Source organism: Mandrillus leucophaeus, unplaced genomic scaffold (assembly GCF_000951045.1).
Source record: "Mandrillus leucophaeus isolate KB7577 unplaced genomic scaffold, Mleu.le_1.0 Scaffold13, whole genome shotgun sequence".
NCBI lineage: Eukaryota > Metazoa > Chordata > Mammalia > Primates > Cercopithecidae > Mandrillus > Mandrillus leucophaeus.
The window spans coordinates 2,700,524-2,711,177 of record NW_012101254.1 but is presented as its reverse complement, the minus strand read 5'-3'; the positions used below and the strand labels follow the sequence as shown (position 1 = coordinate 2,711,177).

The 10,654-nt window shown below is 39.1% G+C and overlaps 1 protein-coding gene across 1 annotated transcript in view; it reads left to right on the top strand.

Annotated features, from left to right (window-relative positions):
- Positions 1 to 10,654, top strand: part of WDR43 (WD repeat domain 43) — a 98,591-nt gene that overhangs the window by 42,876 nt on the left and 45,061 nt on the right. Inside the window, exons 2-3 of the mRNA XM_011972726.1 lie at positions 10 to 175; positions 6,997 to 7,178. Of these exons, the coding sequence (XP_011828116.1) occupies positions 10 to 175; positions 6,997 to 7,178 (348 nt within the window). The remainder of the gene's footprint in view (positions 1 to 9; positions 176 to 6,996; positions 7,179 to 10,654) is intronic.

Here is a 10,654-nt window from a genome sequence, read left to right as displayed (position 1 = left end):
TGCCGTGAGGGCAGTGAGGGAGGGCGCAGCTCGACTCGGCCAGTCGCGTATCCGAGCCCTGCCGGCTGGCTCTATGCGGCCTGGGCCCCACTCTTGACGGGCAGCCATGTTCGCCGAGTCCCCTGGTCCCGCTGGGGCGGCTTTCTTCTGCTGGACCTTGCTCATCAGAGTCCTGGTTTTTGATAGAGCCCCATCTTGGGACTATCTAACTTTCCTCTTTCTCTGATCCAGCTCATGGGTTTTGCTCTGGGCAGTTGGTGTGGACTAGTCTGTACTTGCTTCCGGACCTTCCCCCTCCTGCCCCCCCTCTTTGGGTGCCGGCTCACCACGTGTTCTTGTCCACATCCAGGTCGTGGGACTCTCAACTCTTAACTTTTGCCTTTCCCAGGCACCTCTGGATTTTCAGCCTTTTGATCTCGCTGCTTTTTTATTTTAACATTTGCTCGCCCCTCCCGCCCCGCTTTCAAGCCCATCACACCGCTCCCCACCCACCCCAATCTGAAGTCTGTGTTAGGATGTGGAGGTAAAGTGAAGTAGTAGCTTGATTTAGTGAATGTTTCCTGAGGCCAGATTACCCTTAGATGGAAAACTGCCGAGTTAGGCAAAGCTTTTCATTGTTAGGGACCCGTGTCAGGTAAATGCCATTCACAGTTGAGTCACTCAGCTCCATCTCTCTAACTCAGCACGCACGTGGTTATTGCATTCATAGAGTAGCCAAACCGAATCACTGCAAATTGATTTGGAAGCATCAGGTATCCTGAGGTGTGTGGTGTGAGCTGTTTCAGTATGGAGAACTGCAAAAGCTCGTATTTAGGATAGATCTTACTCTCTTTGACGACCTGGGAAACCTGCTAAATTTTGGGGTTGGGAGAAGGGATACATCTAAGTTGCTATACTTTGGATATGTTCAGATATTTTTCAAATTCTACACTACGTTTTCATAGTTTATTCTGTTGATTCATAAAGTAAACCTATTAGGGCTTATAAGTCAAACACAAAACTTAAAAAAATCAGTTTTTATTGTTAAAATTACAGTGCTCTGCTTATCTTTTATTTTCAAAGTTTTCTGTGTTTGAATTTTAACAGTCCTGCAAGATGATAGTAATACTAATGCTGAGAGAAATACGGAGCAGTGGTTAGGTAGGTGCATGGACCCGAGCTAGCTATACTGTCTACATTTGATTCCAGCCTCTGCTTCATAGTGGTAATTCCGCCTCTGGTTCCTCATTTATAAAATGAGGATAATAATACCTACTTCATAGAGTGGTTGTGAAGATTAATATATTTAATAATGCAGAGAACACTTAGAATAGTTCTTGACAGGTAAGTGCTTTAAGTGTTAAGTATTATTAATGTCTGATATTTGTATGGTTAGTCCTGAAATGTTGATAAGGAAGGAACTTTCTGCCTTGTTTGGGGGGAAGAAACAAACTCTGGGAAACTAAGCAACTTGAATAAAGTAAAAAATGGAACCAGGATTAAAACTCAGGTCCTTGAGAGCCCAGTTCTTGGTTATCTGCAAAAAATAGTTAATATTAGGTTGGAAAAAATGTCACCCACTTTGCTTTTTTCTTGACTTTCAGTTGCATTGTAAGCCCAAGAGAAGTTTCCTAACCTCATATTAAAAGTCATAATTTTGGAATATGTGCAACACTATGGTAAATTAGAAAAATAACTGGATTTGAATTCATAACCGAGACTCAAAACTTGTTTTGTCGTATTGAGCAAGTTGTTTTAATTTTGAGGACCTCATTGACAAATGAGAGTTGAGCTACATTAAACAAATTTTTTTTTTTAGATTTCAACGTCGAATGACTTGACCCAAGCCTTAATAACCAATAAAGGAGTGTGGCCTCTAGAGTCAAGGTGCCCCGAACTCCTGGTCCAGTGCCCTAATTTTGTTACTCTTCGGTCTTGAGTCACAGAACTGAGAGAGCTGGAAGGAATGTAGAGACATTCCCTACTTTGAGGATGTGTCCTCTTGGAGCATCAGTTTGACTTAAAAACCAAGGAGAGGCAGTTTTCTTGTATTAAAATAAACTTGCACATATATTATGGTATAAAATTAAAAAGTCGTATGTCTTATCTTAGAAAAAAAGGCACATGTTAAGGTGCTCTCATCTTACTAAACCCTTTCTTTTATTTTACATCTTTGAGGCTTAGTGTATGAGGCTTGAAAAGGGTATACTCTGAACCCACTTTCCAGCATTTTGTTAAGGTCCTGGTATATGATGGCATATAGTACTCTCGAATTTGGAATAGAAGTAACATCATCCACCTTTTAGGATCCTCAGGATCAAATTAGGCAGTGTATGTGACTGGTGTAGCATGGCCTAGCATGTAATAAGTGGCTTAATGTTATTATTGAATGAATCTGGACTCATTTTACCATTTAATATGGCATTTAATATGGTAAATCAGTTTGTAAGAAAAGTAGTCTACCTTTGGTTTAGTAATTGTCAGTTTGCTACCCAAAGACAAAGTGTGGTGATGATAACTCATCAATGGAGAAAGATAGATAGTGTTGGGTTTCTTGGGTAACGGGTTAAGTTTGTGGTTCACGAGTGTTTAGAACAATTAGATTCTCACCTCTTGTTGGTCACAGAATGATTACAGTACTTTACATTCATGCCACAATAGTTTTTAGAGGGTTTTCATATGTTATGTAGCTGAGCACTCCATTTGGTCTTTGGAGCCAGGGGTAAGAGGACCTTTAATGAGGACAAGAAAATAGGAAAGTGCAAAAATACAAGTGGATGGACTCTATCTAGATGGATACTATTTTTAAGAGTTCCTCAAGTTTGTGTAAACTGAGGCAGAAATGTTAATTATATTCTCTACCAAAGCCACACAGTACAGTGGCTCGGCCACCTAGGAACCGATGCTGCTGTTTGTCTTCAAACTTTTGAAAGTCTTCCAACTTTTCTGCTTTTCCTTCTCTAACAGACCTGTCTGCTATTGGCTGTTGTAGTAAATGTGTTTATACTGCTTTGCTGTCACTGCAATTAGGATGACCCTGTACAGCTTAGTACTTGTTGAATGAAGCACATGGCATTTCAGACATTGGACAGGATAGCTGAGCTGGGTGTCTGCATTACCATCCCTTAGAGATGTAAGACAGTTCACATGTCTGTCTTGAGGTCTTGCTAACAGTTAAACTTCCTAAGAAGTAAAGGTTGCAGATAGATCTGATTGGCAGAAATAGAAGTTTCTATGTATTAGGACTTAATTGATTTGTTATAAATGCTGTATGTGATTTTATGTAAAAACTTACACACATACAGTGGCAGTGAGGTAGATCAAGAAACTTACATGCAGTGGCAGTGAGGTAGACGAAGAAATGGATTAGGAGACTAATTGCAGAATGAAACTTGAAACTTGGCATACTTTTTGGTGTCTAGAGTTCAGTATTTTTCAGAGCAGATTTTGATCCATTAGTGAAGTGTGTAATAAATTTAGTGGATTGTAACATTAAAAAAAAAAAGAATTGAAAGTATCAGTACTGCTAGCCATGGGAAACTTCTCTGTGAAACTTGTTTCTATACATGTATTTTTATGAGAGTGTAGTGACTGCATGTAAAACTCCTTTCTCTGGGATCTCAGTCTAAAAAGTCATTACTTTAATTACTGTACAAATTCAGACTTCTCATAACCTGAATGTGCTTTTTTTCTGTCTTCATCCCATCTGTACAACTCCTTGCTTTTATAAATCATGCACATGTGCCATTCAGATTCTCCCTCAGCCTTATTGTTTCTGGATCAAATGCTGATAATGGATCAAATGCTGATAAGCTTTTCTTGTAAGACAGGTTTCAGTATTATTCATTGCTTAACTCAGTCTCTTCATGGTGGAAAAGACGCCTTAGTCTGAGAAATCACCTCCTTGGGATATTCACTCCTGGTGCCTTCAGGAATTGAGATTTTCCAGTTACAAATATATGAACTAAGTTTTTTATCTTACCTTTTTATTACTTTACATATTTATCTGTATAATCTGTGCTGGGCACTTAAGAGGAAGCACAACTGACTGACTAAGGTGTAAAAGAAGAAATACGCTTCTTATTTGCCTTGTCTAATGCAGGGTATGACGTGTGTCTTAAGGGAAAGAAATTTCCGTGAAGGAGGTGGTGTTTGAGGTGCGCCTTAAAACATGGATAGGATTTTTAACTAATGAAAATTGACGTGAGTAGGAAAGGTCCCCTCCCAAGTGAAGGGAAAAGCAAAAGCAAAATGGGAAAATGTGTGTATAGGGAGTGTTAATGTAAGGGCAGAATTGGAGATAAGACTGGAGAAGGTGGGTTGAAGGCAAATTGTGGATGCTTTTGAATGCCATAGAACTGTTCATACTGATTTATTCTCTGGAGAGTCATTGAAGTTTTTTGATTACAGGAATAACATGTTTAGATAGTAAATGCGAACAGAAGTTTGTGATCTATAATCAGCACTAAACTCTTGGTTTCAAAAATGTTCAGTATGGGTAATACTTGGAATATTAGTTTTCATTAAAATGTACATTGGTTGTATACACTTCTGGTCTGATTGATGTGTTACCTTTTTAGGTATGCTCATCCTGCTGAATAAAGACTAGCTAACCTGAAAAATAAATAAGTCGTGAGTTCTTTGAGTTTAATAAACTGGAGTATTATTTAGGTTGAGACCAGTGATCCTCAAAGTTGGTCATAAATCTTGTAGATATTCTTTCTGCCTGCCCCTGCTTGCTTGTACCAAAAAATACAGAGATTTGCAGATGCAGCAATTAAGGCTTTGACTATGTTATGTTTGACATAGGCTATGTAAATTTCTAAAATTTTTTTGTGCTTTTTAATGGAAATTCAAATTGTCTATAAAGCATATGCATATTTGGGCTTATATTTGTTTCACACATTGAGAAACTTCCATTTAGATAGTTTTGATTTGGAAAAACCAAGAGTAGAAGAAAGATTTCCTGGAATCTTTTTTTGTTTTGTTTTGTTTGAGATAGAGTCTCTTGTTGCTCAGGCTGGAGTGCAGTGGCAGGATCTTGGCTCACTGCAACCTCTGCCTCCCGGGTTCAAGCAGTTCTCTGCCTCCCAAGTAGCTGGGATTACTGGCACCCACCACCACTCCCAGCTAATTTTTTTAGTATTTTTAGTAGAGACAGGATTTCACCATTTTGGCCAGGCTGGTCTTGAACTCCTGACTTCGTGATCCACTTGCCTCAGCCTCCCAAAGGAGTGAGCCACCGCGCTCAGCCTTCTTGAAGTCTTTTAAAAAAGATGAATCTTTTCCTGCTGAGATGGTACTAGGTTGATGTACTTCCACCCACTTTCCTTGCCTGAAATAGGTGTTTGTATTTATAACCTTATACAGAAATTATATTTGCCCCTGAAATCATTGAAAGGTAGTTTTAGAAATTCATGTAACTGAAGCCGGTACCTAGAACACTGCTAAAGCTGAGGTTTCAATGTTTCAACAAATTAAATGAGACCATCAGACTTCTTTGGCTTTTAATTGTAACTTCTCTTTTGTGTTTATTAATACATTTCTAAGGACTTGCAAGATGTATATTATTTTTCCTGTAAGTAGAAGGTTATCTTTTTTTGTTAGACTGCATTTTGTTAATCTAAGTGTGTCCAATGAGTCAAATTCTTTAAATGTAACATCCCCCTAGGATAACTAAAAGAAAAAAATGGGAAGTGCTTTTTATTTTTATTTTTATTTTTTTTGAGACCGAGTGTTGCTCTGTCTCCCAGGCTGGAGTGCAGTGGTGCAATCTTGGCTCACTGAAAGCTCCGCCTCCTGGGTTCATGCCATTCTCCTGCCTCAGCCTCCCGAGTAGCTGGGACTACAGGCGCCCGCCACCACGCCCAGCTAATTTTTTGTATTTTTAGTAGAGACAGGGTTTCACCGTGTTAGCCAGGATGGTCTCCATCTCCTGACCTCATGATCTGCTCGCCTCGGCCTTCCAAAGTGCTGGGATTACAGACATGAGCCACCGTGCCCGGCTGGGAAGTGCTTTTTAACTCTGTTCCCTGATACTCTTTATGCACTAGTAACGTTGTGGTTGTCATTGGTTGTTTTTGAATTAAGGCAGATTTTTACGTGTCTTGGGCTGTGTGCGTGCCCATGCGTGCTGTAGAGCTAAGATCCTACACTATTAAGAGGAAGATGTTCTCTTTTCTATGGCATTGGCTTGTTTTACAGTGAAAGAATGGATTTCTCAGAACTTTATGCTAAAAACATATAGGCTGGTGAGCTGTAATTTAAAAAAACACAGAAGAGAACTTCTGAAATCATAATAAATATTCAGCATTATAAACTGATGTAGTGCTTTTAAGTTAGAGTCATTGTCTTTTTGTTGGGTAGACATGAGCTGTTAGCATCACTTTTGAAATAAAAGAAGTCTTGTGGCATTTGCCACTTGAGTGAGACTTATGTCTCTGAAGTCATTGAATCACCGAGCCAGCCCTTGACCAGTCACTGGGGCAACCTCTTTTGTGTGTGCTCTGAGCTGCCCTGCTAGTTAAAGCTATTTGTTGACTCAAATTGAAGTTAATGCATGTTTATAAAGGTAAAAACTTTTGAGTCCCTTTTCTCGACAACTAAGCTAGAATTTGTGGAAAAATTAGGAGGGGAAAAGGAGAGTTGGCTGCTGAGGTATGGACTTACAGATTCAGAGAGTTTTGGGTATGAATCTCTTTGGTTGGGGAGTGAAGGCTTCACTTAGACTGGACCTGTCGGGAGGGGTGGTCTGTTTCTGAGATGTGGAAGCACCTTTGAGGCTTCTTGGACCTGTTAGGAGAGTACCAAGAACACACCAGGTTTTCCTATTTGCTGTCTTTTTTCCGTAGGGGTGGGAGACGGGGGACAGAGAATTATGAATTTCTCTTCCCATTGGAGGGATTTCTTTTTAAAGTAGTGAGAAGTAAATCACCCAATAGCTTCTCTCTTCCTGCTTTTTAAAATGTCTTTTGTTGGCTGGTGGGCATTTGTATTTGTTCATTAATGATGTTTTAGTGTTTGAAATACTAAATAAAAACATTGTTTTTCTTGTTTTCCAGGAAAGTCCCCAGAGGAAAAAAAGGAAATCAGAAGCTGTAGGAACGAGTAACCAGACTGACTTATTGGCTCTTGGCACAGCAGTTGGTAGCATTTTATTATACAGCACAGTAAAAGGAGAATTACACAGTAAATTAATAGTAAGTGTGTATATATTTTATTTAAAAGTGATGTGACAGGGAAGCTGATTACTAGAGATTATTAAAAAACACTTCAAGGTATGTGATGGATCTGTGCTGTAGGGACAGTTTTCAGTCTCATCTACGTTTAAGTAGCTGAATAGTAATATTTGATAAAAGCTGTAATAGTTAACAGCAGTCCTTAATTATGGGTCAGAGGATGAAGACTTCTTGACTAGGTTTAAAATAAGGAAGGGTTATAGGAACTCTAAGGAATCATAGATAGCAACTGTGGGAAGCAGCTCCCCAACTCTTGACCTAGGGGAGGCAGTTGGAGTTACCGCTGACACTGAGATCTTTTAGGGGCAGGTGTTGTGCTGCTGTTGCTGTCTCTTGAGGAGTGGCCCCACGGGCATGGGATCCAGACCTCAAACTGAGAAGGAGGCTCCAGGTACCTGGTGCTAGTGTCTCTGACGGAGGTGATGAGACTGGTTCTCCTAGGGTTGGAAAAATTGCATATTGGGTTCAGCTGCTGCTGTTGGGCATTACCACTGTTAGGGTGATGCAAATAAAGAGACAGGAAGGACAAGTCCCTTTTGTCTCCATCCTTGTCTCCCTCTAGCAGTTCCTATTGGCAGAGCCTATGGATCCAGCTGGGAAATCAGAAATCAGGTTTGCTGAGTCCCAGCATCACAGCAGAATATATAAGGGCGGGTTTGGCATTGGAAGACAGTAACTGAACTGGCCTAGTTGGTTCAGACAATATCTATTGCAGTGTGTTTTTGTTCGCTGGACTTCTGTATATAGGAGTGTTTTAAGTTTTTTGTTTTAAGTAACATTTATCTATAGAAAATTTTTAACTACATAAAGTTGAAAAGGAAAAAAATTTATACCTAAGTCTCTCACTGAGAGATCTTAATAATTTGTGTATTTCTTTGCTTTATACATACATTGAAAAAAATATGGTTGGCCATCTGTTCATCTAGTTTGTATCCTGATTTTTTTCATTAGGTTACAACATAACTATCTTTTATATTTGTCAAGAACTGGTTGTGGAGATTTTTAATGCCAGCCTAAAATCCCATTAAGTGGAATAGTCCATTATGTTACTTAACTTGTTGACCATTTAGGGGTTTCCAAATTTTTAAATTGTTGTAAAACAATGAATTTTTTTTTTTCTTACATGGATTCACAGAATTACTAACTGAAAATTAGTGAGCCAAAGGGATGCTATATATGTAGTATAAAAATACTTTCTGGAATAATTTTTACTAATTTATGCTCAATATCAGTGATAGGAGATAAGTACTTTATCTCAGCAGTATCATTATTCGTACTGAATAGCCCATTAAAACAGCAACCATGACAACAAAGAAACAGATAATTTGGTAGATGAACATTTTAATCTGATTTTAAGTTTGCATTTAGGAATGTATTTTTTTTTAATTGAATATTACAGAAGTAATACTCAACTATAAATGAATTTTAAAGCATTCAGAGATCCATCTCAAGAAGGCATCCTTCCCTATATTCTTCCCCACTCCAAGTTGAGTGTGGTCCTCAGGTGAGCTCGTACATCTACTATAGGTAGGAGGCTGTCCTTTAATTTGATAGGTTTTTTGTGGTCAGCAGGTACCTAGCATCTTGTGCAGTGTGGTAGCCGCTCAGCTGCTGTGGCTGCTGGAGCTTAGAAGACTTATTTTTTAAAGACAGAGTCTCACTCTGTCGCCCAGGCTAGAGTACAGTGGTGCGATCTCAGCTCACTGCAACCTCTGCCTCCTGGGTTCAAGCGATTTTCATGCCTCAGCCTCCTGAGTAGGTGGGATTACAGACGTGTACCACCACTGCCGGCTAATTTTTGTGTTTTTAGTAGAGATGGGGTTTTGTCATGTTGGCCGTGCTGGTCTCGAACTCCTGGCCTCATGTGATCTGCCTGCCTTGGCCTCCCAAAGTGCTGGGGTTACAGGCATGAGCCTCTGTACCCAGCCTAGAACTCATTTTTATATCATTTCAGTACCTTACAAGATTGTAAATACATCTTTGACAGGGATGAACTTATCAAAAAGGAGTCAAGAGGGTCAGGGTGAGGGGTGCTGGGATGGTATGGTAAAGTGGAAAGGGACCAGGCTTTGGAGCTAGCCTGTCCTGAGGTTGAATCCTACTCGTTGTGTGTTCATGTGTGAATAATTTAACTTCTCATTCCACTTAATACCCATTCCTTAAGTGGATATTAACAACCTACCTTGCATGATTTTATGAAGACTTAGATGTAATAATATATTGAAAGTGTCTGGCTTGTAAGTGGTATTTAGCAAATATTTGTTGAATGAGTAAGTGAACGAGTGAACACATTGCTAAATTGCTTTCCAAAAGGGTATGCTAGTTGACACTGCCGCTGGCAATAGTGTTATGTAACCTCACCAGCATGGGCATCATAAGGCTAAACACATTGCTACAGGAACAGACTAAAAATGCCACTTTGTTTTGGTTTGTATTTCTTTGATTACTAACAAGGTTGAATACTTTGGTATATTTTCTAACTGAATTCTTTCTGTGGAACGTATCTGTTCATGTCTTTTAGTTATTTGCGTGTGTATAAGAATTAGTTCTTTGAGTACACAGCTGATAGGAAGGAAAGTAACTGAATGTAACATTTTAAAATGTTTTTCTTTTGAAGTGGTAACAGTGTTATTTGGAAGTAGCTTTAGTAATTTTGAGTAATCACTTTTATTCTTAGCTATGTACATAGTGATGTTTCATTGTATATGTATTTACTTTATTCCTGCAAGATTTTAATACATAAAGCTAAAAATGGTATAAAAGTAAAGTAACTGTAGGAGAGATGTCACAAGGTAGCATGTGACTATTTGTCAGATGAGTTACAGCAGTCTTGGGAAGGCCTGGAGGAGAAGGGTTTTCATTTGGACCTTCTGGGATAGGTAAGATTTGGATAGAGAAGGGTGGAGAATCCTTTCAAGGGTGGAGAAAGGAAGTTGGGGAGATGGCAAGAGCGAATGCAGGGAGACCGGAATGTAAAAGATTGACTTGGCACAGAGTAAACTAATTTAGAGGAGAGGCATACTAGCGGGTAATGGATAATGGATAAATGTGACTTTAGGTAGAAAGAATGAAATGCTTGCAGTGTGGGTGATATAGTACCTCATTCTGCTAAGCGAGTTAGTCCTGGAATGTTTGTGAGATGAGAAACATGAATGAGCTCTTCTCAGTTAGTTTCTATTCCTACATGCCTCTTAGTGAGTGGGCATCTTGCTGTGCTGTAAATGTGTAAGTATTGTTTCTATGCTATGGCCCCATAGTACAAGTAAGCATTTAGTGTTTACCTGAAGTAACAGTGACTTTTGTTTTGAGACATAGCTTTGGTACTTTTTTTATAGGAGATTTTTTAAGAATATTTTTGAGTACACTTGATTTTTACCTGAAATGTGGACTTGGGGTGTGAAAGTAGTTTGTTTATTTATTTATTTATTTATTTATTT